The 26,898-nt window shown below is 38.6% G+C and overlaps 9 protein-coding genes across 9 annotated transcripts; 4 read left to right on the top strand and 5 right to left on the bottom strand.

The window, feature by feature from the left end:
• Positions 1-896: 896 nt before the first annotated feature.
• I206_101752 (uncharacterized protein) lies at positions 897-3,693 on the bottom strand (the record flags this gene model as incomplete). The annotated part of the gene is made up of 10 exons (XM_019157988.1): positions 897-1,565; positions 1,640-1,875; positions 1,970-2,262; positions 2,345-2,428; positions 2,488-2,588; positions 2,684-2,726; positions 2,785-2,914; positions 2,998-3,295; positions 3,353-3,541; positions 3,622-3,693. The coding sequence occupies 10 exons, from the start codon at positions 3,691-3,693 to the stop codon at positions 897-899; spliced, it is 2,115 nt and encodes a 704-aa protein (XP_019008601.1).
• Positions 3,694-4,625: 932 nt separating this feature from the next.
• I206_101751 (uncharacterized protein) lies at positions 4,626-5,636 on the top strand (the record flags this gene model as incomplete). The annotated part of the gene is made up of 1 exon (XM_019157989.1): positions 4,626-5,636. One exon carries the CDS (start codon positions 4,626-4,628, stop codon positions 5,634-5,636), a length of 1,011 nt encoding a protein of 336 aa, XP_019008602.1.
• An 876-nt stretch (positions 5,637-6,512) lies between these two features.
• On the bottom strand, positions 6,513-7,871 carry I206_101750 (uncharacterized protein; the record flags this gene model as incomplete). The annotated part of the gene is made up of 4 exons (XM_019157990.1): positions 6,513-7,255; positions 7,329-7,437; positions 7,502-7,616; positions 7,678-7,871. The coding sequence occupies 4 exons, from the start codon at positions 7,869-7,871 to the stop codon at positions 6,513-6,515; spliced, it is 1,161 nt and encodes a 386-aa protein (XP_019008603.1).
• Positions 7,872-9,140: 1,269 nt separating this feature from the next.
• Positions 9,141-10,619, bottom strand: I206_101749 (uncharacterized protein; the record flags this gene model as incomplete). The annotated part of the gene is made up of 3 exons (XM_019157991.1): positions 9,141-9,224; positions 9,286-9,355; positions 9,439-10,619. 3 exons carry the CDS (start codon positions 10,617-10,619, stop codon positions 9,141-9,143), a joined length of 1,335 nt encoding a protein of 444 aa, XP_019008604.1.
• A 2,724-nt stretch (positions 10,620-13,343) lies between these two features.
• Positions 13,344-15,436, top strand: I206_101748 (uncharacterized protein; the record flags this gene model as incomplete). Its single annotated transcript, XM_019157992.2, has 4 exons — positions 13,344-14,074; positions 14,183-15,201; positions 15,262-15,339; positions 15,396-15,436. The coding sequence occupies 4 exons, from the start codon at positions 13,344-13,346 to the stop codon at positions 15,434-15,436; spliced, it is 1,869 nt and encodes a 622-aa protein (XP_019008605.2).
• A 789-nt stretch (positions 15,437-16,225) lies between these two features.
• Positions 16,226-20,611, top strand: I206_101747 (uncharacterized protein; the record flags this gene model as incomplete). The annotated part of the gene is made up of 17 exons (XM_019157993.1): positions 16,226-16,325; positions 16,400-16,411; positions 16,483-16,602; positions 16,697-16,833; positions 16,897-16,983; positions 17,045-17,956; positions 18,025-18,196; positions 18,300-18,470; positions 18,527-18,587; positions 18,649-18,745; positions 18,801-18,876; positions 18,936-19,025; positions 19,084-19,227; positions 19,283-19,312; positions 19,385-19,691; positions 19,760-20,408; positions 20,483-20,611. 17 exons carry the CDS (start codon positions 16,226-16,228, stop codon positions 20,609-20,611), a joined length of 3,294 nt encoding a protein of 1,097 aa, XP_019008606.1.
• A 361-nt stretch (positions 20,612-20,972) lies between these two features.
• I206_101746 (uncharacterized protein) lies at positions 20,973-21,865 on the top strand (the record flags this gene model as incomplete). The annotated part of the gene is made up of 4 exons (XM_019157994.1): positions 20,973-21,001; positions 21,228-21,323; positions 21,689-21,728; positions 21,812-21,865. 4 exons carry the CDS (start codon positions 20,973-20,975, stop codon positions 21,863-21,865), a joined length of 219 nt encoding a protein of 72 aa, XP_019008607.1.
• A 352-nt stretch (positions 21,866-22,217) lies between these two features.
• On the bottom strand, positions 22,218-24,715 carry I206_101745 (uncharacterized protein; the record flags this gene model as incomplete). The annotated part of the gene is made up of 9 exons (XM_019157995.1): positions 22,218-22,458; positions 22,525-22,624; positions 22,708-22,884; positions 22,951-23,021; positions 23,098-23,472; positions 23,559-23,724; positions 23,796-23,926; positions 24,019-24,069; positions 24,141-24,715. The coding sequence occupies 9 exons, from the start codon at positions 24,713-24,715 to the stop codon at positions 22,218-22,220; spliced, it is 1,887 nt and encodes a 628-aa protein (XP_019008608.1).
• A 722-nt stretch (positions 24,716-25,437) lies between these two features.
• On the bottom strand, positions 25,438-26,599 carry I206_101744 (uncharacterized protein; the record flags this gene model as incomplete). Its single annotated transcript, XM_019157996.1, has 6 exons — positions 25,438-25,504; positions 25,597-25,703; positions 25,764-25,832; positions 25,930-25,971; positions 26,070-26,470; positions 26,545-26,599. 6 exons carry the CDS (start codon positions 26,597-26,599, stop codon positions 25,438-25,440), a joined length of 741 nt encoding a protein of 246 aa, XP_019008609.1.
• Between the last annotated feature and the right edge of the window lie 299 nt (positions 26,600-26,898).

Here is a 26,898-nt window from a genome sequence, read left to right as displayed (position 1 = left end):
ATTCACTATACTTTAGTCAGGTCAAGGAAGTCAAGGAGTAACAAGTTTTGAATCTACTCGATAAGTCGATGAAAAGGAAAAAACTAATAAGAGGAAGAGATCTGTATTATCTTTATACCCCTCTTTCAACCCCATGTTAACCCCATGGGAGACCATTGCCAAAAGAATATACTAAATGTCCACCGGACAAAAGATATTGATTTATGATCGGTTTATAATCTTACCGATTTGATGGCATTGATACATACGACTTTACGATCAGATTGGAAATATCCACTTATGCCAAGAACATTTAATCAAGGGTTATGCAGTTCGTGTAAGCATCTTATCCTTCTTACGAAGCGTATTCGGCTATCTAATCAGATGTAGCTGAATTAAGCACATCTCCTGATGTGGCGCTTCCCCAATTTGTATTTTGGGCTTGGCAGGGCAAAAAAGAAAAACGTAGTTTTTAAAGTCTAATTAGTTTGAAGAATGATATCCACTTGGAAAGGCGTTATTCATTAGCTGCATTGACTCTGACTAGAGCTCAGACAAAATCCATCGGAAGCTGTTGTTCATCTTTGACTTTATAAATCGGCTTTCATATACTCCGAATTGCCCATTTGTAAGTAAGTCATTATGAATATAAAGGCTAAATCGCATGATAAAGTCGGCCTAAAATCCTCCTTATCCATTTCGTGCAGCTTAAACCAGTTAGTGGATCACAAAAAAAATGGTATAGAGCTACGGATCGTACCTTTCACCAGTGCTAATCCTCTTAGCGAGAGGGCAGTGAGCTTGACTGTTTCATATTGTTCAAGGTATAATTACATTGCGCTTGTCATGTCCGAGAAGAATCCAAAGGGTATTTGATCAAAACCCATAATATGCATCCTGCGCTCCGAGCATACACCCTAATCATCCTCTTCAACTTCATCCTCGTCTTCGTCTTCATCTTCATCGAAATCGTCACTTCCACTATCTAAATCCGGTATACCTTCTTCATCTTCATTATTTAACATGATAACATCCCCTAAATCCTCTGTATTGGCCACATTCTTGCCTTTCGATTCATTGGACGTAGGTTGCGAAATAAAATTTGACGCTACTTCAATTGTTTGCGAGACTGTCTGATCTATCGACGAATGAGTTGGAATCTCAGGAGCTGGAACAGCCGTTTTTCCTGTGCTTGTTGAGGAAGGTATGGTCAAAGTGTCAGGATTTCTTATTATAGTCTCGACTGTTGGCGGTGCGGTACTCATAGATGATGGTATCGTTGTTGGTATCGTAGAGTTAATTGGCGAATGAGTGAAAGTAGTACTTGAAACTACTTTCTCAGTAGTGATTGATGAACTGTTGACATTCGACGAAACTCTCGAAGTTGTCTTTTCGATTATCATATCTTCCTCTTCTTCCTCTTCAACTACATCATCCGAAACACCAAAACCCATTCCAAGCCTTTCTTTCCGTTCCTCTTCACCTTCTTTGACGAAGAAATGTAATTGTGATAAAGGTGGCAAAGGTCTCATGAGGGGTGGTAAAGAAGGATGTATAACAAGCGCGAGATTTTCAGATTGCTGTTCCTATTGACCAAACATTTCGAATCAGCCTGGCTGCCTATCGTTTCTACAGGATATCTAAAAGGAAAAAAACTTACTAAAACTGAAATTATCAAACTCTTCCATCCTCTACCGGTACCTCCTTCTCCCTCAGTCATCAATACCGCTCGTTCTAATACACTGTTTAAAGCACCTCTAAGATCTGATTGAGCAGCTGAAGACGGTAAAACGCTTCTGAGAGTAGTAAGTGAAAGGTAAAGCGAAAGGTGTAGCCGGACAGAGAATGTTAGCAAGGATGGTGACAAAAGTGGTGTCGGATGTAGTAAGGGTATTACTGTGCAAAGCAACCCGATGATGTTTAGCTTTGCACTTCTTCTTCTGGATAGCATCGAGCGGGCCATCCGGTTCCACTTGTTAATTAAACTCACAGTGCAGTGCCATGACGATGACTTCTACCTCTCTTGAAGAGATCGACCTCGATTCCCTTCCTTCCAAGCCTCCCACTAGACCATCCTCAGCGCCTCGTGCTCTCTTCTTTCCCCTCTTACCGCCACCTGTATTTCCGCTAAGAATGTCTGATTTGGATCGATTCTCGAGAAGGGGCTGAACTCGCGTCAAAGATAGTCTCAGAAGACGAGTAGGGTATTCGAGAGGTACGATAGCGGGCGGATAGATTGAAAGGAGAAGGTGATGAAATTTCAGAAGCTGTATTTGGGTGTCTCTACAGAGTGAGCAGTTGTTTTTAGCTTCTAGCGATATCGGTGAAGGGGCATCAAAAGGGCCAAGATAGCATTAAAACTCACGTCATCTTGGCCGGAATTCGTTCTGCCAACCAAACGGTATGGTCGAGTATATTGCTCAAATGCGGGAACAAGTGATCGCCACAACTGGGGAAACCCAAATCAGCTATATCCATTCTCGAAAGTCTCGGTCAAGTTGGACGTACGAGATCGCCAAGCTTCCAATCAGTTGTACACCTATTGTCCATATTCTAGGTAGAGAAGCGAGTAAAGCGGCGTGATGTTGGGGGGAAATATAAGAGACGGTCTGCTCTTACTTGTTAGCTTGCTGCTTTCTTCCGTATCGATAAGGCTTACCGGCGTGTCAAGCGTAAGAGACAAGCATCTGAGACCCGCTGATACAATCTGAGCGATTGGAACAGGTACAGGTCGGGCGGTTGGATATCTAGGACATATTTACATCTGAGCATGAAATCCTCGAAAAGACATATAGATCAACCTACCGTAATAAAGCAAGAATGACTTCTGCAAATCCTTCGGCCCAATCTAGAGAGACTGGTAGTCTGCTTGACGAGTCGACGGGGAGTTCAGGTAACGCTGAAGCAGCATTCGGGGGTTGTACCTTGACCGACTCTGAAATTGATATTATAAAAATCAGCTTGCTAAAGAGAGTTTACATTTAAGATACGCCAAAAGAAGGATCAAAGAAGACCCACCTTCTTCCCAAGCATCGGCAGTAATGCCGTTCATGGCTCGACCGAATCCACCCAGAGCTTCCCTCACCTCTGTACCCCATGATTGAGGAGATTGAGCTTTTCCTGCCATCACATGTAGACATGCGATCAATTCACTAGCTGATCTACGGATCTCATCGGGTATGACGGGGTAAGGATTTGTCGGAGTAGGTATTTGAAGGATCAAATTCAATAAAGATGGTTTGAGGACAGGTAGTAAAGGTCTAAACGGTGCTGGTGAATGCACTATCAATTTTCGTAGGGCTGAAAGTAGTTCATACTTTTTCAAGAATTTGCGTTAGTCTGACCTTCCTATATATCATTATTTCAGACTCACTACTATATTCCAGTCCGGACGGCTATCTGATATGCACCTCTCGAATAATTTGCCCAATGAGGCAGCCAATTTACCCATTATTGGATGGATGACTTCTCGCTCAAAAGAAGGGTATTGCGAGGCTGAATATACCATCTGCTGTAACAGCGATAAGTATGAAGGTATACTCGATACTGTGCTTGTCGGTGACTAAAGGCCAGGAACTTTCAGATTCAGCCAGAGGTACGGTCCCTACGAAAAGGAAGCATGTGTTCACAATTCAAACTTACAGCTATAAATCCAAGACAAGTGCCCAACCATCCTTTACCATAATTACTCAGGATATAACCTTCCTCGTCCATTTCTATGATCTCCTTTGCTACATCACATGCTGCTCTCCTGTCGACATTGTCTTCTCTGGATAGTATTGAGGAATTGAGTCGACTGAGAAGCTTGGCCAAGGAGGACTGAGACAAATGGGAGGGATTTGCGAATGGTTTGTGAGATTGAAGAAGTGAGATTGTTGAAGGGTGAGAGAAGGGCAGTGAGCTAAGGAGCGGAAGAAGTGAGGTGGACATTATGCAGCGTCTCTGATAGCCGTATAATTATTGGCCTGACGCAAATGCAACAGTCTTGGTTTGAGTAGCAGCTATCGATATACCTTATGAACACACCAAGATTGCTCCTTGACCTGTAACTTTTGGAAATCTCGTCCAGTCACGTGATACTATGACAATCATCTGTTTATGGGTTCTACCGTGGGAAAAGTGTGATGGTAAGGAATGTTTACCCGAGTACTCGGTTGATAACCGGAATTAATGAGTCATCACAAAGTAATCATAATATCCTAAATCACCTTCTAATCCAATACTCTTACATCTCACATACTTTCACTTCAAGTACCAACCAACTCTCATCTTCAACGTTCAGCGACATCACACCGGTCATCGCACTGGCTCATTCATTCCTGCACTGTAGTACTCGACCAGTTCACCGCTTATAACATTATACGCGTACAGCCCAACACAACTTGGACGTAAACAACTGATCTTCAGGGTCGTGCACGTAATCCCGCTGTTTCAGTCGCAAGTGTGAGTCGTAAATGTGTCATATTCTTCTCCCCATTAGGTTCATTCACATACCCTCATATAGTCAGTCACTTTGTAGACATCTTCATCGCGCTTCAACTCCTGATCATCCTCCTCATCTCGTCGCGCTCATATATCCTTCTGACAAAACCCCTTTTCCTTGAATAGCTTTGGACGTCTCTTTCGTGGGTGGCCAAACGTTCATTATGCCTAGAACACACACATCCACTTCGGCACTTTTGCCTCCTACTCCTACCTCTTCCACTCCTGTAACGTCCACAGGGACTGTGCTTCCTTATTCGCCTACCAGCCCACCTAAACCTCGTCTTTGGTTAGAACCTCATAAATATACCAATTTCGATATCGAATTAAGACCTTGTCACCACTTACGGCCATCCAAACCAAGAGGCTGTAAACGACATCGAGAACCTACTAAAGACGATGTCACACCAGAAGAGGCGGAACTGACTACAAGACCTGTGATCAAGTTGAAATTCAAAAGACCAAACTTTCATAAAAATGTTCATGCTAATAAGAAACCAGTAGATGGGCCCCCCGGATTCATCCCTTATTCTCCTGAATCCAGTCGTAGAGAATCTTCTTCTTCTTACCGCCCACATGTGGAAGAAGAATTCCAAGTTTCTACTCAACCAAATCCCAATGTACCTCCAACTAAACGAGCAAGAGCTCATTCTGGATCATCGAATTTAATTGGTTTCTACCTCAGTGACGATTCGGCACCTTCTTCACCAGTCGATACTACATCACCTTCCATTGCTCACATGACACCTTCAACCCCTACTGTCTCATCAGCTAATGTCAATAACAATGCTTACAAAGTGCATCCTCCTTACATCTCATCGCCTTTGGCATCCACCTTAATCTCAGGTGCACCATCCCATTCTCACAGAGCCACATTGGACCCCTCGCCATCATCTTTCAGAGACATTGAGATGAGTGAATTGGGCTCTCCGTTCATTCCAGCTCAACTTGATGCCCCAAATCTCCACAGTCAACTCCTCATCACGAGACAAAAGCTTTTTAGAATTGAAGCTGAGGTCGAATCATTGGCCACAGAAGTAAATAATCTATTCAAGCTGGGTTACGGTAGAGGTATGGGCAGAGCTGTTAGCAATGGGCGAGGTCCAAGTAGACTGAGAAATGGCGCTCAAGGAGTACGTGTGAAGGTAGAAGACGATATGGAGGTAGACGAATGATCGTGAGTAATGAAGGCGACTGCTCATCGTCTCGGGCATCTGCTGATCTAGTTGGTCCGCTAGTTGGAGACTTATGTCAGAAATCATTCGCCTAAGTCGAGCATCAAGAGTCATATATCCCTCACCAAGCATATTCGCCACGCATCACATTGCTCAGCATAGCATATAAGCATTATCAAGAACGAAGAATAACGAAATACACGATAAACACGAAATGTACTATGAACCACAGTCCAGTCATTCACCAACACGCCATAATTAACGAAATATTCCATCACAATTCAGAACAGGCCCTTAAACATTTTGTAATATCTCATCCCATCAGCATGTACATCTTAAATCACCCTCTTGTTCCTCAAGTCCGTATTAATCACTACCTAACACCCTCATCACCCACTTTTCCTTTTCTGCATCCCTCAGAATACGCTTTCTTCATCACTTGCATCTTTCTTCCCCATCTTTGTCATTTGTATACCCTTTTGCTTACCCCGCTTCGTTGCATCGTAAATCACAAGAGTGACCAGTAATTTGTATTTTCTTCTCCCGTATTTCATACGTCCTTTGTTGTTCTTCTTCGTTGTTGTTGTCGACGTCGATCATCAGTCTTGTTGTCCCTCGTATGTCACCAATGTTTGATTTCAGTATGTGTCTTGTATATCAGTATATAACGAATGTCTTATGTCAATCATGCCTATGTTACAGTTCGTCGTGATCAGTGCAAGCTATTGTGTACGCGATGATGAAGCAGATTTGGGTTGATTTTAACATTCATAGTCCGTCTATATAAGGTATCAAAAATGATAATAAAAGTATAAAACAAGGTAATATTTCGGAATGGATATATAAAAGTTTGAAACTATTCTATGTCTTTTTTATTTAAGCCCATCTACCAAGTAAAGCCATAAGACCAGAACCTAATAACATACAAATGAAAATATAAGATAATTTACCATTACTTGATTTCATCATTCTAGGATTTAATAAAATTTCATGTGCCATTAATTCAACTAATCCAGTATATAATAAAATTCCAGCAGAAGTTGAATCTAAAACACCTGAAACGATATTTGCAGTTTTTCCATTTCCATCATAAGAATTTTTTAAACCAATTCCAATTGAAATTCCAATTGGTGTACAAATTGAATAAAATAATGCTGCAATCCATCTATAAATTTTCATTTTTTGGGGTAAATTTAATGAAGCTAATCTTGAACCTAAACCTAAACCTTCAAACATTTGATGAAAAATTATAACAATAAATAAAGTTATAAATTCATTTGTTACACCTAAAGTTAATCCAATTATAATTGAATGTAAAACAACACCAAATTCTAATACACCAACTGCAACTAATTGTGCAGAAGCTTCTGAATTTGAAATTGGTTCATCATTATCATAATTTGAATTTGATTCAATATCTGATTTTTTAATTTGTTTTTCTGTATTTGAAGAAGAACTAAGTGTTTGTTCAGTAATGTCATTGTGGTGGTGAGAATGAATATTAGATGCTAATGGATGAATATGATGTTGAGAAGCTGGTAAAGAAGTATCGACATTAAGTGGTGCATCCAAATTGTGATCATGTGCATGAGCATCAGTATCATCATGAGCGTGAGAACCTATAAACAAATTTCAGGATTATCAGTATTGATTTTTCAATTAGGAAAGTCATCGAAAACGAATGAAACATACTGTAATCCACACCTAGACGTTCTAATCTTTTAGTACCGATTCTATAAGCTGCTACTTCAGCAAAGAAGATTCCATAAACTGCAGCCATGGCAATTGCCGGTGCCCAATCCTATTTGGTTGATACAAAATCAATAAACGCTAAATGATAATAAAATTCGTAAATACCAACTCACATATTCAGTCCATGTACCGGACAAACATTCCGAAGTCAATTCGTCCCATGCAGGAGCTAATAGATGTATGAAAGCAGTAGCGATAATAACACCTGAACCAAAGAATTTGGCGAATCTTTATATTCAAGAATCAGTTATATAATCTTGAACGCCATTTGTCCGATAAGAAAACTCACTCAAAAACTGGTGTTGGTATAGCTGAAGAATGTCTAAAGATAATGGGAGTCAAAGTACCAGCTAATGAAGTGACTAAAATTATAAAAATAGCACCAATTCTTAATCCATGATGAGAATCAGAATTATCAATAGCACATGGATCAGAATCTTCTACATCTAGCATATTGTTTCCTCCATTATCTACATCAGCCATTTTGAATGGATGTTGGTTTTGATGATCTTGGATGTATGAGGATAAAGGATGTCTGATAGAACTTTCGTTCTTTTTTTGGGTGATTATAGTATTTTGATACTCTAGCGTTTACTATTCGATTGGGAAATAGGTATGATCGATTATAGCTATTATTTATATATATATGTATGTATGTATGTATGTCTCTGAGGACAATGCGAGTACGTATATATTGAGTTTTCTTTAAATTTGCGGGACTATCATTGACAATGATGATGATGATGATTTGATGGATAATGGTGGTAAAAGTGTGGACCAAAATCTAGGGTTGTAACTTTCATTACCTCTTGGGTACTCATTTTTATTATCTAACCTTATTCGGAGTATTTCCAATTCACAAAGTTACCGTGCACGTCCCCCTTTATGTGAATGTGGCACACATATCCCACTCATACTAAAGCAATCAATAATCAATTTATTATTCGTTTTCATCATACATATACATTCACTTTAGACAATTAAAAACATTGTCATCGCTTAATGTAAAGTGGTAAAGAAGAGTACTTGTACGGTCGTATGTGCTAAATTTAGGTATCGATCAATTTCCTTGGCCTTTCTGTTCATCCTTTTTCAAGTTTTTCAGTTTCCAAATTCCAAATATACGGGTTTGCAACAGGGTACCTTTCTTTCTTTGATTTTTTTAGCTACTACTTGACGAAGATTTTTCCGATGTCGAGTATAATTTCTCGGACTAGCTTTACTCTGTAATGACTTGTCATTCTGTAATTTGAAGCTTAACCTTCTTTCGGCTATTAAGGGGTGTGGGTTTAAGCATTTGTCTATTGTAATATCTTTAACTCCGTGCGATTGGCAGATCTCACAGCTGCCAAATCAGACTGATTGCCTTTGTCCAGCAGTACACTCAGTTTGTCATATTCATAGAGGTTTCATCTGCGAGAATTGATCCCAGCATATTATCCATATTATTTCCGAAGGGTGAAACAAATGTAGTTGCAGCTCGATGCTACGTAAGAGAACGGAGATAACATCATGGGAATGGGTATCAAGATATGCATGGTAGAGCGAAGTGGAGTGTTATCGTGAAGGAAAGTGGAAGTCCAATTAAGTTAAAGGACATCAGGTAACCTAAGTGTAAAGAGAATTGTGACAAACATAATTGAGGAGGGAAAAAGTCCGTTATATCGTTTATATAAACAATCGACATAGTTATTGTCCGTTGTCTTATTGTATGAAAGTTATTGACAGGAGCTACATACAATATAGAATGACTTAAATTGAAGTCGCTATTGATTTGGGAGGTGAAGAAGGTCTTGTCAAAAAATAAGCTGTCAGTCCACCAGCTAAAATTATAATCTATAACAAACAAGTAGTTTAGCCATGTGTTCGCTATATCGTTTTGAGCAAGAATACATACGATTAACAATACAACCCAGATAATTTTCTTGATTCGACCGCGTCGTTCTTGAGCTTTTGAAAGCCAAGCACTGGATTTGAAAAAAAGATTACAATATAAACGTGGTTAATCAACTGCTCTACAAGCCGAAACTTGGAAAAATCTGATACATACCTTTCATTGGTACATTTACTACCCGCTGTATGTTGTGCTTTTTCAGCTTCATCAAGTTTAACATGTACATTAAATCTTTTCCAAAAATCCATTCCACTAGCTAAGAAAGTAGATTTAGTTTGAGATTTTCTATTTAAACCTGATCTTCCTGGTTTTTCTCTTCTAGTTGAAAAAGGTGACATTAATTCTTCTTGACCTTCTCTAAATAATGCTTTCTTTTCAACCATAATATCATATCCTCTTATACTACCATTTATTGAATCTGTCTTTCCATGTCCATTCTCTTTATATGATGAAGTGAAGGGAGAAGAAGGTGAAGATAAAGGTGAAAAATGTGATTGAGGTGGAGCAGCTAACATTGGAGAAATTGGTGAAGTTGATGGAGGAAGTAGGATCACTCTTGGAGGTGTGAGTGAAGTAGTATTAATACGAGGTTGAGGTCTATTTGAATTTAAAGGAGAAGTATTTAATCGAAAAGGTATATTGGAATATTCACTCGAATATGCAGATTGATCATCAGAAGGACTACGAATAGGTGTATTAGGTCTAAGATTATTTAAAGGTTGAGGATATCCTTTTCCATGACCTTGATTAGGTTGTAAAGTTGGTTCAGGAAATTCAACAACCGTTAATGGTCTCACTCTTCCAGATTCATCAGATTGTCTTGAAATTAATTCTCTTCTAGCAGGTGATTTAGGAAGTTCTAAATTTTCCATCTTATCTTCTTCTTCTTCATCATCATCCTTTTCATCCGTTGCGTAATGATGTTGATTTTCACCTTGAATATTATCCCAATGATATAATTCACCTGTTTGACTTTTAATTTTAGCTTCTAAAGCATCTTTTAAACCTTTTGTAGTTTTTACATTCGAATTTACGCTAATTGCTCTTGTTGATCGAGTTCTTGCAATAGGTGTATGTGTATAAGATTTAGGAGTAGGTATAATTTCTTCTGAATCTGATTCTAAATCTGAATCATAAGGTGTAGAAAAGAATGCTCCAATAGCTTGAACACCTGAATCTCTTGGTCTTTCTGATGATTCTCGTAATTGAAGTGGTGGTGGTGTACATGCTCCGTTATTATACGCTGGAGATGGAGCTGATCTAGGAGTGGAAAGTTCTTGATTGATTGAAGGGAGAGATGAGATGGAATACATATTGGAGATGTGTGATCTTGACATGGTCAGCTTCGCTTCACTTTAACCCTTTCTAATCGTTAAACAAAGCGTTATGGGCAGATGTTAGGTGGAAGAAAGGGAATGAGATTGTCCTTGGTTTATATCGTGTTTGAGAGTTGAGCGTACAAATAGTTAAAAGAGTGTGAGCGTAAAAGAGCGTGGGTTACAGTTGGGTCTAAGTCATTAAGAAAGAATGCTGATCCGACAAAGAAAGCAGAGACAGAGGGGTTATGACAGTATGACAGAAGGTTTTGTCAATCGACCTGTCAGCGAATTATATGCAGTACACTGCGAGTGAATCATCGCTTCAAGAAGATGGATTAGATGCGATACAATTAGTTTTGTATGAAAAGTTCAAACAGAGCTCAGACCTCTTAGTTTATAGGAGTTTACTAGTAGACTTTGCTCATATTTGTCCCTGGTTGTCAACTGTTTTCAAGCTAAGGTATGTCACAAGTATAGCTTCACTTTTAAATAAAAGGAAAACAATTAGAATTAGTTCTGATTTTTAATCCGGATCAATGGATCTGTGCGTCATTTTAGGAACAACGCTAAAACATTTTGATAGAAAGTATTTATGAAATTCCCTTATTTGATCCTGAATGTATTGCGGTAAAAGGGGAGTTTTTCCCTTCGATCAAAGAATTCGTTTCATCTAAAAGTAATCAATCTTCTTAGTTTTGTTTCGGATTAACTTTTTCAGAATCCTTCGCTATTCAATTGAATTTATCGATTTACATTGATTAAAATCAGTTCAACTGAGAAGCTTCTAAAAGGATGTCATAGTGAGATTGAGAAATTGTAGATTGTTGATTCGTCTTCATAAAAACACTCGTTGTATATTCAAGTGTAGAACAACTGTCTAAAATGCATTTTTTAAAACACGAGGAACAAGGCGGACAGGACCGAGCGTAAAAGAGGCGTATTTTTTTGAATTTCATGCGTTTTGTATTCGCAGATATCTAGTATAAGGTACTCACAGCCCAAAGCCGCATCTAGCTGACTTTTGACACCAAGCGTTGGCCTCTTGGATATGAGTCTTGCTAGGTACGAGGCAATGTGATCTTATGCTCAAGTTGAGAATGCCTTCAGCTTGGTCCACTATGATGGAGTGGTTATTCATGCTATATGATCAGCCTCCTTTCACTCCGATTAACGATGTATCGAGCCATATCGAACTTTGGTAATATCCATTTGTGGTAAGAAGTAAATATGACGTGTGTAGAATCTCCTGCGTGCCCCTTGTAGACAGACTATATTAGTCATCATACTGCTCATAGCTGATCAGTCATCTTGTATCACATATCTCAATTGTCCTGCATCATCCGCATCTATCTTCCTGTAGTGAGTCTACTTAGTCCGGATTGGCATGTCTCGAATTGATAGTGACATCGATAGTATTGTTTTTTGGCAAAGATTGTAAATGAGGAAAATCAACCACGTCGTTTCTCGCGTTCTGATTTCGACGTTGCTTTGTTTCTCACTAAAATCGTTAGTCGAGTTCTTACCTTTCATAACAAATGTATAATTAGATCTTCAGCCTCTTGAGTATGGCGATAGGTCGATGAGCGCCCTCGACGATTCAGCATTGGCATTTCAGGATGTACTATCAAAACAAAATCGCAGAAGCACGCTGCAAATTGTAGCCTCAATCTCTTTCGTCATTGTACGGCATTCCTGGATTCTTGTCGCGATCACTTGATTCGACAGTTGTATCATTTGGCAAATATAAGCAGAGACAGGTATCACAGAATGTTGAAAAGTAGCCAAAGAGTCGAGGATGATCAAACATAGAGGTAATAAAGTATAGGAACATCAATAGAAGGAGGCAGCTGGGTAAGTTGAAAATGAATTCGAGTTTCGTCTAAACAGATCTGCATGGGGTACCCGGCTTTAGGGGCTTGATTTTATTTTTTTGCTATTTGATACTCTGTTGTTCATTTCTCATCGTTGCTATACACCTCTCACTCGTTCTTATCCTCTGATTTGATTTTTGCGTTGAAAATGATATGATAAAAGTCAATCATGAGATCTGATGAAAGAAGATTGATGAAAAGATTTGATCATCATCATGTTATGTAATATTTATTTTTAGGACGCAGCGCGCGACTAATTCTTTACCCTTTGTTTCTATGGTGGGTGATTTAAATTGATTGATGATTTACCCTGAATCACATTTTTGGGTGTTTCTTACTATTTTTATCCCTCTGCTCTGATGCCTTATGTTATGAGAATTGAATGGAGCACTGCATTTCTCATTTACTACCAGCCAAGTCAGTTCAGGTCATTCATCCCGTTTAGTTTTACAAGTTTACTTTTCTTTCATTATTCTTTGTTTAAATCGTAATTTTCATTCATCTGTTTACATTGACAATCTATGCTTCATTCTCATCATCAGACTTCTTCTTGATCAGTGAAGCCCGAGTGTATTTTATCAATCAGTTGATAGTCGGTGCTAAACCCTTTTACCCTTTCTTCTTTCATTATCTTTTCAACCTATTTCTCTTGGCTCTTGGCTTTTCGGTACACGGCTCGCTTCAACATCTCAACATCTTATTAAAACGTCCTGAAAATTGCTTATCGATAAAAATAACATTCCTTCTTACTGTCTTGGCAATATACGGAAATAATATCCTGGGACAATAACAATTGTTTGTCAATAAAAACGACAATAATAACAACAAAGACGTGATAATCGGTTGATTGGGGAACTTCTTTAATTACTCAATGCAGTACGGCAGCCAATCGCCTTCGCTTGGCCGTGAACCTTTACTTGCGTCCGCTCAGACTCCTGGTATGAGTCAACGCCTATCTGAATCTTCTTTAGCATCATACGAAAGATCTCATTCTCAAATGTCTCATAGAGGTCAAACTGCCAACTCGGCAGGTCAATCTTACGCGTCTTTTTCTTCTGGAAATCGATTTGGTCCAACAGCAAATATAGGTTCAACTACCACTCCTTCTTCAGCAGCATCGGATGCAGCATTAACTAAAGGTGCTTACGCGACCGGTGGATTAGATGATGATGATGATTTAGATGATCAATTACATACTTTCACAGCTGCGGAACGAAAAGATCTTAATACACCATTCGATATCGCTTCATGGAGAGGATGGGCAAACGCTCTCACATTATTACTTTTAGCTTTAGGAGGTATCATGCTTTTCGCAGGTTACCCAATCATAGCTTGGTATTACGGAAATAGTAATTCATCAGGAGCTAATACATCAGGATATAATTTGGGTGGAATAAATGCTAGTGGTCAATATCCATCAATTACCGGTTTACCTTCACTCATTGATACCGATACACCTTCCGACTCTTACACAAAAACAGGTGCAGATGGAAACACTTGGGATTTAGTTTTCTCAGATGAATTCAACAAGGATGGTAGAACTTTTTACGATGGTGATGATCCTTTCTTCCAAGCTGTTGATTTCCATTATTGGGCGACTGGGTGAGTGAAAGTCTCAAATCGTCCATCCTGATAGCATTCCCATTGCGTCGATGTACCTGATAGTATGGTGTAAGGTCTGACTGACCTGTTGATTTTAACCATTTTTAGAGATTTCGAATGGTATGATCCCTCCGCAGCAACGACTGCCGATGGACATCTCATTCTCACCATGACTCAAGAACCTATTCATAACTTGAACTTCAAGTCCGCTATGTTGCAGTCGTGGAACAAGCTCTGTTTCAACAAGAACGCTTATATCGAAGTTTCCGCCTCGCTTCCTGGTATGACAACTGTTGGTGGTTTCTGGCCCGGTATCTGGACTATGGGTAATCTGGGACGACCTGGTTACGGTGCCACCACAGAAGGAACTTGGCCATACACATACGATTCGTGTGACATTGGTACTCTTGCCAACCAGACATACGTTAACCAGACTGGACCCGACGCTACCCTTACAACAGGTAGTAACTCAGGACCCCTTTCGTATTTACCTGGACAAAGATTATCTGCATGTACATGTGCCGGCGAGGATCATCCCGGACCCAACGTCGGTGTCGGTAGAGGTGCTCCAGAAATCGATATGATCGAAGCTCAGGTCATTCTTTCGGAAGAACGAGGAGAAGTATCTCAATCTTTCCAAGTAGCTCCATTCGATGATTATTATCAATGGGACAACACCACAACAGCCAATTGGAAACAATACGATACAAGTTTGACATATTGGAACACTTATTTGGGTGGATCATACCAGCAAGCTGTTTCTGCTTTAACTCGTGTACCTAGAGATATCTACTACAGTCAATCTGGAGCTAACCAACAATTCACGACCTTTGGGTTAGAATGGCAAAGTTACCCTGACAACAGAGAAAATGGTTACATCGCTTGGTATTCTGATGGAGTACCCAGTTGGACAATGCATGCCGATGCCGTTGCTGCGAACCCAAGAGTAGGAATAGGAAGAAGAATCATTCCGGAAGAACCCATGGCCTTGGTATTCAATTTTGGAGCCTCAAACAATTTCCAAGCCGTAGATTTCGACAATTTGGTTTTCCCAAATTACCTTAGGATTGACTATATCAGAGTTTATCAAAGAACTGACACTGGTTCAATCGGTTGCGATCCCTCGGGTAAGTGTTGAAGGATAAAGGGTGTTTGCAGAACAAATCGCTTATTCTGCTTATTTTCAGATTATCCAACCGCCGATTACATTTCGAGACACGCAGAAGCTTACAGTAATGCTAATTTGACAACTTGGGCTGCATATGGTGGGTAATGCCTGGATGATTATCTGGACAGGGAGCTAACATATTCTATTATGCAGGTCAAACTTTCCCCAAGAACAGTTTGAAGGATACTTGTTAAATAAGCGGATGACATATGGAATATTAGCCAACGAGCGATATTCCAACGCGGTCAAAAAGCAGAATCTCATTGCGGTCAACAGCTATCACAAATTCTCATAAAGTCTTCAATCTCTCAACCTCGTCTCCATCACAACGAACCAATAACGACATTCTTATTTACGTGATCTATATCACGTCACGACACACACACATAGTCCACCTCGTGCTGACCATCTCAGCAGAGGCTTATTGCATTTTTCAATTCTCATATAGCTTCATATACCCCCCCTAGAATCTTCTTTTCTCCTTCGGATAATCCGATTAGTCTCAGTTACAGATGGCATTGTTGATGCTTTTATCATGACACATTGTACCATTGACTAATCTCATTTTGATCTTTGATATCTCTCAATATGATTGACAGTGATTTGGAGAGTGATTGAATGAAAAGAACACATGCATTTCTTGATACGATTTCATTGTAGTGCGCCACTTTGCCATCTGCACTGTACGGTGGTGATGATGCAACGTCATAAGTTGATTTGCGGGGCTCAAAGTCGCACGACCACCTGGACAACAATCTGATTTTTTATGATAATTCGATCCTTTATTTACATCTTGATCTGTGACTCTGGTAGTGGATGGGATTAGGCATAGCTATATAATTGAAGAGAGCTTCAACCTTTGTACATATACTGTATCACAAAACACTTAAGACACAAGTGGAGAAAACAAGAGCTCTTCGATTTTGGATTGACTTGAACGAAGTACTCGTTTTGACATCTTCCAATTGTTTGGTGTCATAGTTATGACCTCTATACCTTGGTTAGCGACGCTGGTGACAGTACTAGATGAAGGGGAAAATACGAATGATACTAGTCCTTTACCTCCTGGAAGTGGACCTACGCGTGAGTGACATCTCAAAGTGTTTTTGTATGGCTGCCTATATCCACTAACTTTGATATCTTAACAACGGATATAGAGAAATTTGACGGTATGTACACTATGTATTCGTATGAAATGATTTTCTAAAATCGAACTCACTTGATGGAATTCGTTATACAGGACCATGGTTCTCCACTCAACTCACTTTATCACTCGCTATTGGATTAACGAGCTTTTTGACTTTTTGCGCACTACGGACGAAGTGGGATGTAGTTTATATGGGAAGGACGAAGTTGAAAGGTGAGCAGGTGTGCATGAGTGGCTCTACATCAAATTCCATTTGTCGTTTTGATCAATACAGCTTTGCTGATGTATATGGTCTATGACGATAAAGACTTTTCACCCACACCAGCTCATTCACCTGAAACTCAAACTTCATCTGGAATATCGAAATTCTTCGGATGGATTAGACCGACATTAAAAACGTCAGAGTTCACTGTGTTACAAACTGTTGGACTTGATGCTGCTGTCGTAAGTATTGTCACCTCTGAGAAAACTGGCTATATTCAGACTGATCGTTTTGATTTGCTGTAGCTGTTAAATTTCTTTAGAATGGCGTTCATGTTATTTAGTTTATCAGCTTTCTTAGCTATCTTGGTGCTGATACCGCTTAACCTCTTTGTGAGTTAAAGTCGTCAGGTAGAACTTCCGGGCGGGACCTTACAGGTGGTTCCCTTTACAGCGACATGGTTCAACTGATTCTGCTCCAGATCCCGGAGAGAACAGCACAATATCTTCAATGATGTATATCAACGCTTTTGTCAATGGTACAAATCCCTCTACGCGGAGAAGCTTTTACGATGTTCTTCTTGATCCAACGACCTCGTCTACAATTCACTTGATCTTCACTTATCTTTTCACTGGATTATGCTTATCATTCTTTCATAATAATTTCCATCGATTCGTTCTTTCTCGTCAATCTTTCGGTCTTCACCTGATCCACTCGATCTCCGCTCGAACAGTATTGGTTTCTAATTTACCTCAACACCTCCGAGGTGATCGTGCATTAGCTGATTATTTCGAAAATTGTGGATGGATGGTAGAAAGTGTTAGTGTCTGTCGAGAAGTGGAACCGGTCAGGAAGATTTTAGAAAAGCGAACAATAGCATTATTGAAACTTGAACGGGCATGGTGCGATTGGGTGGGAAATCCAGCTGGTAAAGCTATCAAAGGGTATAATGCGGATGTTTATATAAAACCACAGGTAGCATCGACTTTGGCTTCTTCAACTACACCTACACCTTCGGTAACTTCTCCTCAACCAATAGAAGCGAGACTTATACCTGATTTAGATGAAGCTCAAGCTGAAGAAGAAACTCATCAAGGCCCCACACTTACCCCTATCAACGGATCAGCTACTCCAACAAACACAGCAAGGGAAGAAGCAGGTGAAAATAGAAGTCATGTTCATATACATACTACCCGACCTCGACCAACTTACAGACCAAGATGGTTTGGAAATAAAGTGGATGCGATTGAATTTTGGGAGAAAGAATTTGAAAAGGCAGATGAAGAAGTAAAAGAATTAAGAAAAAAAGGGAGATTTGAAGCTACTCATGCTGCATTTGTCACATTTGAAGATGCTAAAGATGCTGTAAGTGCCAATGAACGCTTCCTTGCACCTGTAAGTTTTAAGCTGATATGTGTTGGTTTTTATGAAAGCAAACCGCTTGTCAAGTTTTACATTACCCACATCATTCGTCAGTTGTGACTGAGCTTGCTCCAGAACCTAGAGATGTAGTTTGGAGTAAAGTCTCAATGACGAATCGTGAAGCCCAAATTAGAGATTTCTTTGTCATGGGTACCACGGGTGTTTTCTTTTTATTCTGGTTCGGTGAGTTTCTATCATTTTTATACCTTACGTGATTATATTTCAAGAGACTTCGACTCTTCATTTTATCGAAATACGAGTGTTGATACATACGGGCCGCATCCAGTCCCGGTATCAGCTTTGTCGACCTTATTATCTTACAAAGAAATCAAGAAAATTATGCCTTGGCTAGCAAATATTATCAATGCGTCGCCGCGATTAGCGGCGATTGTTCAAAATTCTCTACCTCTATTGGCTTTAACGATATTTAATGGTCTCTTACCTTTCTTCCTTGAGTGTAAGTCACACCAGCTCCTCTGCAGTACTCGGGAGATTGCTGACTCTTCGTTCTAGGGTTAAGCTATATGCAAGGATTCAAAAGCAGAAGTGCGACTGAATACTCTCTATTGAAGAAGTGAGCATAGATGTTCTGAGAAATAATGCTTCAGAAGCAATTTGCTGATGAAAAACCGCAGATATCACCTGTTCCTCTTGATCTCGGTTTTATTCGTCTTCCTCCTGACCACGACGTACATCGCTATAGTACGAGACTTCGTCGATAGCCCTATGAAGGTGAGCTAGTAGTCAATTCGTTTGTTGACTTGATGGCTGAGCGGCGCGCGATCAGATACCCCAAAAGCTTGCTAGTGCATTACAAGGAGCGAACGTAAGGAATTTCATGGTATCATATGTAATGTTACAAGGTGAATACGGAACTACCTCGCATCATTGGTCATGATTCCAGCTCACACTCTCTTATTAGCACTTGGTCTCATGCCGTTGCAGCTGCTCAACATGGGCCCACTTTTCACCTTGGGTTACTCGAGAGCTCTTTCAACGAAGACTCCACGAGGTGAGCTACCTGTCATTCAACTTCTCCGGCCTTTGACTCATCTTTTCTTGCATTGCAGATTATGCGGAAGCCAATGCACCTCCTATGCTCAACTATGGCTGGGTATATCCTCAAGCATTACTTGTTTTCACCATAACTTTAGTATATAGCGTCATGAGTCCGCTTATTTTGGTCTTTGGGGCTATCTATTTCGGAGTAGCCTGTAAGTCGACTACTATAAGGGTACCGAGCGTGAACAATAGCTGACACCTTCGCAGACCTTGTCTACAAGTACAAGTTGCTATTCAGTAAGCTTATAGCAGCCTATCCTGCCCCGAATCAGTCTAAAGTCATAAAAAACTAATTTGATTTTCCCATAGTCTACTTCAAGCCATATGAGTCAAACGGTGAAGCATGGCGAATCGCCTTTGCCCGAACACTCTGGGCTTTAGTCCTTTTCCAATTGTTCATGACTGGCCTGTTCTCCCTTCGACAATTCTTCTGGGCATCAGGAGCTATGATCCCTCTCATCTTATATACTCTCTGGTGGAGTTGGGTCATGTACAGAGATTTCGGACCTTTAAGTCAGTTTTTGGCTCTTAGCAGTATATGCGAGGTGAAGAGAGGTGAACAACCAACTGGCGTAGCTGGAGTGGGCGACGAAGATTCTGTTAGCAGGAGTCAAACGTGAGTAGTGATGTTCAAGCGATTGCGTATCCCTGTATATCGGATCTGGCTAATGGGGCTGTTGATAGAAATCTAAATCATCGACGATATGCTGTCAATGATGAGACTTTGTATGTTGCCCCGAGTGATCGAAGAACAGATTATTCCCAGCCGCCAATGAACAACTTTTACTTCGGTGTGCTCAATACCGGTAGAAGGAGATATGCTCATCCTGCTCTGACTGGTTTATTACCTACTCCTTGGTTACCTGCCAAAGCGAAATTCGGTGATGGCGCAAAAGGAGGAGGAAAAAGAAGTGTAGTTTTGAGTCTGAGGCGGAAAGTAGCGAAGAAATTGAGTAAACAACATAATCAATCACAAGGTGATTCAGATGCCGAAGGCACACAATCTAGTGGTCCTGGTGGTATACCTGAAGGATGGTCAACTGGTGGATCACTTAGACCCTCAAACTCAACTACGAGTCTTAAGAAACAAAGGCAACAACCTTCTAGATCTGGATCAGGATCCAACTCGTACGGAGTTACGAGTGAGAATCTAAATCCTTGGAGAGATCCTACACCACCTCCATCGGAATTGAGTTCTTCTCAGATAAGAAAGAAAATAAGTTTCGATCCTGGAAGTGGAGTTATAGCTTTACCTGATGATGAAGATAATGTTTGGGGAGATGAGGATGATGAAGATGATGTTGAAGAGCAAGAAGATGAACCTGAATCTCCTGTGAGTAGTCAATCATAACGAATAACGAGGAATTGAAGTAGATAGCTGATGGAATTTGCTTGGAAATTTTTTAGTCAACTTATTTCCATAGTCGAAATCGAGCTAGGACTATGAGTTCTTCGAAAGCGTTAGATAATTCTGCAAATTCGAATACTGGGAATTTAGGAGGCCCGGCTCAGACTGGTAGTGGAGTTGGGTTATAGTGGTTAGACTTTGAGTTATATATGTTTTATCATAATCTGACCTATGCACATGACTCGTGTAATAAGCAAGCAATCGGTCAATTGTACAACTACAAATATTGACTTTGTAATGATGAGCACTTTAGAAGAAATCTCATGCATTTAGAATTATATGATGAAGATAGACGAATATTCAAGTGCCACATCTACGGGAATAATCGGAAAAAAGCCCAATGGAGGCTTTGAGTGGTGATTGACCCTGTCTTTACCATCCGGCCGAGGTTTGAAGCCAGTTGTCACAAGCTACAATTGATATTTCATATTATTATTATCATTGTTGTATAGGTAATCTCAGAACTATCAGTACAAGAAGAATCTCAAAATGTCATCCACTTGGAGAGAATTCATGTCGTGAGTGTTTTTATCCTAATAACATGTTAACAAGGAAGCGAAGAAAGTTAGATAAAAGGTAAAAAAGTGAAATGCTGATTTGTGTCATTTTATATTTTGTTATTTCATTTATAATTCATTTTTATCAACTTATAATCAATTAATATCATCCAATCCGTCATTCTATCATTACTATATGCTCTACTCAAATCAAATACCCTACGCTTTCTCAATTTTAATCGAATAGATGGAACAAATACACTCAAGTTGCTTCTAGAGCACTTAGACAAGCTTTGACTGAAACTGATCGAGTTGCTGCTGAGAAAAGAGCTGCTATTGGAGTGTAAGTGATTAATCTTTATTGAACAAGTTATACCATCGGGCGACAAAAAGTTGGGAGAAGGTCAGATATCAGACATATGGATAGATGGAGATTGTACATATTGGAGAATGAAGTAGAGGATGTTAGAGAAAGTATGGAATGGATTACCACCCGAATTGACTCTGGGTACTTCTTCGTTTAAGAGCGATTAAGATCAAAATTAGAGTATTACAAGAGAAAACCCAATCAAAAGAGGGTAATTAAAGTTACGAAATATCTCGTCGAGATCGGTTTGAGGATTAGATAATTTGATGTTGACGAGTTGAAACGGAAGAGCTGTTTTATTCAGAATCAGAGAGCTGATCTTTAGAATTTTGTCTATGTAGTCGATACCAACTTTGGGAGAACGGACAAGGTGGTGAACAAGTGAGTGGATAATCTTACATCGCAACACAGACAGAGGTCACATAGAAGTTGCAGATCTGATAATTCTTTTTTCTTTTACGTAGAAATATGTTGCTCCTCAAGCTGAACCAAAAGCTGCCGGTACACCACCTGTATAAACTTCTTTTTGTCAAACCACCAATAGATATGGTGTAGTGGAATGTAGTAAAGGTGAAATTAGGGATAAGGCAGGAAAAACGAAAAATGGATCATATTCGGAGGAAATGCATCGAATATAGAAATGCTTTGGGTTCTGAACGAAGGAAACAGCCGATAGCACGCAGTACAAAGAAAACACGACCACTGTCGAATATGGTGATATGCTCAGATGTTTGTAACATGAGGATTCCAAGCGTTACTATAGGAGGACATACTAAATAACCAGCTCTTCGACCATGGATGCTCCACTCAACTTCGAAGGAAGCGTACTATCGATACATAAAACTGACATCTAGCTACAATTGATCATCATCACCCTGAATTACCTAGTCGGCCTTCCTCTATTTGTTTCTCCGCAATTTTCTCATCTTCATGTCCATGTGTTTGTTTTGGAGTTCTAACGAATAAAGCAACTACGATAATAGCTAAACCCGATAGACCAGTTGCCAACCAAAAAGCAGCTCTATAACCTTTTAATAAATCATTTTGAGTCTTTCCAGATCCTTTGATATACCTTTCTACAGTTCCTGCCATACCTAATCCAATTGATAACCTAAAAAAAAATGTCAGATAATTGATTGACATTATGGCGAAATGTAAAGAAAAAGACACTACTTACGAATAATTTGTAATCATACTAACTATACCTGCTGCAATTCCTTGAAATTCATGATTTACTGAATTACTAACTATCAATTGACCTGTACTAAAACTTAAATCTGACCCATATAAAAGTTAATCAGTAATTCTCTTTAAATAAAATTTATATTGAATTTTCTTATAAATAAATTTTAAAACTCACCAGGTCCAAAAACGCAAATTATTAAACTGAAAAATGTTAATCCCCAATAAGTTTGATCTTTTGGTGTTAAAGCAGCAAATAAATTTCCAATAAAGAAAGAAATCATAGATATTAAGAAAATATGATTTCCTGAAAAACGATGTATTAAAAATGGAACCAATAAAGCAGCTACTATACCTATTAAAACCGCAATTAAATTATCCGGTTTTAATCTTTTTAAAACGGATAAGAAAATGTTCTCACCTCCTGGCATTAATGGTGATAATTGAGCCCTTATTAATAAAGAATTATGATATTCCCTTATATTATGAATACTATTTATAACGAAAATTCAATTTTCAAGTTAATTATTTTTAATTGAGGAGAATAGTTATTAAAAAAAAAACTTACAAAAAAGTTGAATATAAAAGAAAAGTACCAAAACTCATCCAACCTAACCAAAGTGTTAAATATACTAATAAAGATTGATTACTTAATACTTCAATAGGTATTAAAGCTTTTTTACCTAAATTTTTTTCAAAAAAAATAAAACTAATAAAACTTAATATAGATAAAATTAATAAAATATAAATATATTGTTTTTCCCATCCTATTAAAGAAGATTGATTCCAAACAAAATTAAATAATCCCATTGAAAAAATTAATAAAATTGTACCTCCATAATCAAATGATTTAATTTTTTTCCTTATAATATTGGATGATATATTTTCATCTGAAGGTAAAATAAATAAACCGCAAATAAGGAAAATAAATATAAAAATTGCTCTAATATCATAATAAATCCAACATTTAGTACTTTTTAATTAATCGCAATTCGAAGGAAAATTTTTTCTTAAAAGAAAATAACGTACGTTGACCACCAAATCCACTTTGGATTTAATAAAACACAAAAAATCGATGCTATTGCACCTCCAACAATAAAACCTGCAGGAGCTAATGCACCTAAAATGGCGAAAACGATATTTCGAACTTTTCCTGGAGGATACGTTCTACCTAGAATTGCTAGTGCATTAGGCACTATCATTTAAAATATGTGAAATCGTAAGCAAAGTAAGCTTCATTAATCAATTCTAAAAAGAAGATCTTACAGGATAAAGCAGATCCTAATCCAGCTATAGCTCTACAAATATCAAATGGAATAGGTGATTTACAAAATCCTGAACCGACATTTGAAGCTATTCCAAAAATACATCCAATTGACCAAATCAATTTCGGTCCGCTGAGTAAAGTAAAGTATCGAATAATTTAAATTAGCATATTTCAAATCTATATGAATACAATTAAATTGGTAATTCCTTATTTAAAACTTACAACATATCACCTAATCTACCACTAACGACAACAAAAATACCTAAAGTCAAACTGAAATTAGGAAACCAAAAACCTATTAGCAATGATTTCGATTTTCCCAAGATAATTGATGATATATTCACCCATATCCTGCTGCCATCCAACTTAATTGTCCTGCATCTTCTGTACCTAACCATAAACCCAGATCATTTAAAGTTATTAAAACCATACCGAATTGACCTTGGGCAAGTAATTGAGTCGCACAAGTGATAATTACAAAAATTACTTGAAAAGGAACGGATCTACTTTGTATATAATTCTTGCTCTGACCTTGATCTTGATTCTCTACAGCCTTTGAAGACGGGAATTCATTGTTAACTTGCTGATCATTTCGATATTCTTCAGGTGGGAAAGAATGAAATGAAGTTGTATTTGCCGTTGGCACTGAGAATGACGAAGTTGAGGCAGAGTTAAATGATTCTGGATCAGTTGCGATCTCGAGGCTGCCAAGGGCATTTTCAGTCTTTCTAGTTGCTGTTTCTTTTTCCATAATTGCCTCGCCTGTTTTATCTTTTCGACGTTCGAAATGATTTGCAAGATCAGACAAAGGTTCAATATGATACCTGTCTTTCGGTTCCTTCGGCTCCTTATCTTGATTTTGATGATCTAAACCATTGTACAGCGTTTCTCCTGAATCAACTCTTCGTGAGAATGACATTCTATGATATACCGATAAGGAATATTAATTTTTTCTATAATTCAATTAATACTCGCGACTCCTCTATCCTTTCTTTGCGTTATAATAGACAAAGTGGAAACCTTCCATCTAGCTTTGGCATAACCTTGAATCCGAATTATGTATATGAGTCTATACCACGATAACACCGCTGACTCATGAGATTAACAATGGATCCATCATATGTTAGTGTGTACACATCAAACGTATACTGCACAACTTTTGATCGTATATTATATGAGTACATGTAAGAGATTATGTCATTTGGCTCGAAAGCTGTAAAACTGATAAAATGTAATTAACAGATTACTTTTCAATCCGGGACCGGTGTAATCAGTACACATGAGATCCTCCGCGGCGCTAATCTCTTATTCCACTTGCCGTTCTCTTCAGTCCATCAGATTACACTTTGGACATTGTATATACTACTAGTTGTATAAATACGCGGTCATCCCGTCGAAACGAATTACTAAGCATGAATACGGAGCGAACGCCGATTGTAATACCCACTGCAAGGGGTATAAAGGTCATGCGATAAATTGCATGCAGTATATTTAGCACGGGTAAATGAGATCTGTATGTTCCATCCCAAACTATTTCGTACTTCAGAACTGAAAGCTCTTCTCTCAAAGAAAGCAAGAAAATAATCGCTGACTGATCTATCATTCTAGTGAAGGGTCATGGTAGAGCTCCATACCGTAAAACTAAATTTTAGATTTAGCTTTTTCCTCTTCAACTGAAAGACGTTGTTGAGCTCTCTGGGCGGCCGGTCTGGATTGAGATAGCCAATCGATCAGCATGAATGTAACTCTTAAAGTTATACTCCATCTCGCTGGGCTCAAGGCAATCGAGCGGTTGCTTACCTGGAAGTAACCTTTTTGTACCATCCTCTTAAACCTTCTCCAACGTTGAATCCGGCATTCGCTCTAGTACCAGCAAGCAAAGAGTTGATGGCAAAGAACATCATGAACTGGATCAAGTCATAAATCAGCTTTACATTTGATAGTGACGAATTGAGAATCAAGCTCACATCTCCTTCCCCTGGTTTGTCGGTACCTGAGAACCATCCATGCTGGGACTTATTGATAAATGATTCGGCCTGATGGGAGAACATGCGGCTCATTGTCAATTCGGATGTACACGAACTTTGAGTTATAATTTGAGATTGAGAAAAGTCAGTGTAAATTATAACCCACAAAATCAATAGTTCCTTGCATTTGAGGTCCTAAGTATTTTTGCTAAAATGTAAATTCAATCATTAATTCAATTTAATCACTTCGTCCAATGAAATGAAAAAGATACAATCTTTTCTTATGATTGTCAACTCCAAACTTACTAATACAAATCCACTATAATCTTTTATACCTTTCTTTTCTTCTTCTTTTAATTCACCAATAACTTGTCCATTTATAAAAGCTTGAGAAGTTGCACCAATAATAGCAGAAGCTTGAAAAAGATTCATCATACTTCCTTCAGAATAATGACTCCAAAAAATTCCATTATCAGTTTTATTTATTTGAACATCTAATTTTGATTTTTTTTCAGAAGATATTTCAGGTAAATTTAATAATTTATAAATTATAAATGCTGATTCTGTTATTGTTTCACCATCAATTATTATTGCTGGTGATTTACCTGTTGGTGATACATTAAGTAATGATTTTGGTGCTGATTTATTTGGTGATCTGAAATGAACTACTACGTTATAAGGTAATTCAAGTTCTTCAAGTACCCAAACTAAATTCGACAATTGCAATGACTATTAACAATTCGAGTAATAGAGCTTAGAAATAAACAACTCCAAGACTTACAAATTCGGTCGGATCGCGAACCGTTCAGGTGGTGTAAGGTTATTTCGTGAGGCATTGCAATTGTTGATTGATACAATGAATGAGTATGCCTACTTGGAATGAATTGTCTTCGTAGATATTCAGTGAAGTGGTTGTTGATAAGTACGGTGACAAAGTAAAAGAGTAAGACGCTAGCTAACTCAGGTATTATTTGATTGACCGTTAACCGGCTATTGACGTTGGAATCATTTAACCGAGAATTAATTAATGATACAATGCGTTCATTACATCACAACGAAAAACATGCGCACTACTAATCATTATCAACTATTTATATTATTATTATTATTATTTATACTACCACTCTTCTGTTCC

This window comes from Kwoniella pini, chromosome 2, assembly GCF_000512605.2.
Source record: "Kwoniella pini CBS 10737 chromosome 2, complete sequence".
Taxonomy (NCBI): Eukaryota; Fungi; Basidiomycota; class Tremellomycetes; order Tremellales; family Cryptococcaceae; genus Kwoniella; species Kwoniella pini.
This window is presented reverse-complemented; position numbering and strand designations above follow the sequence as displayed.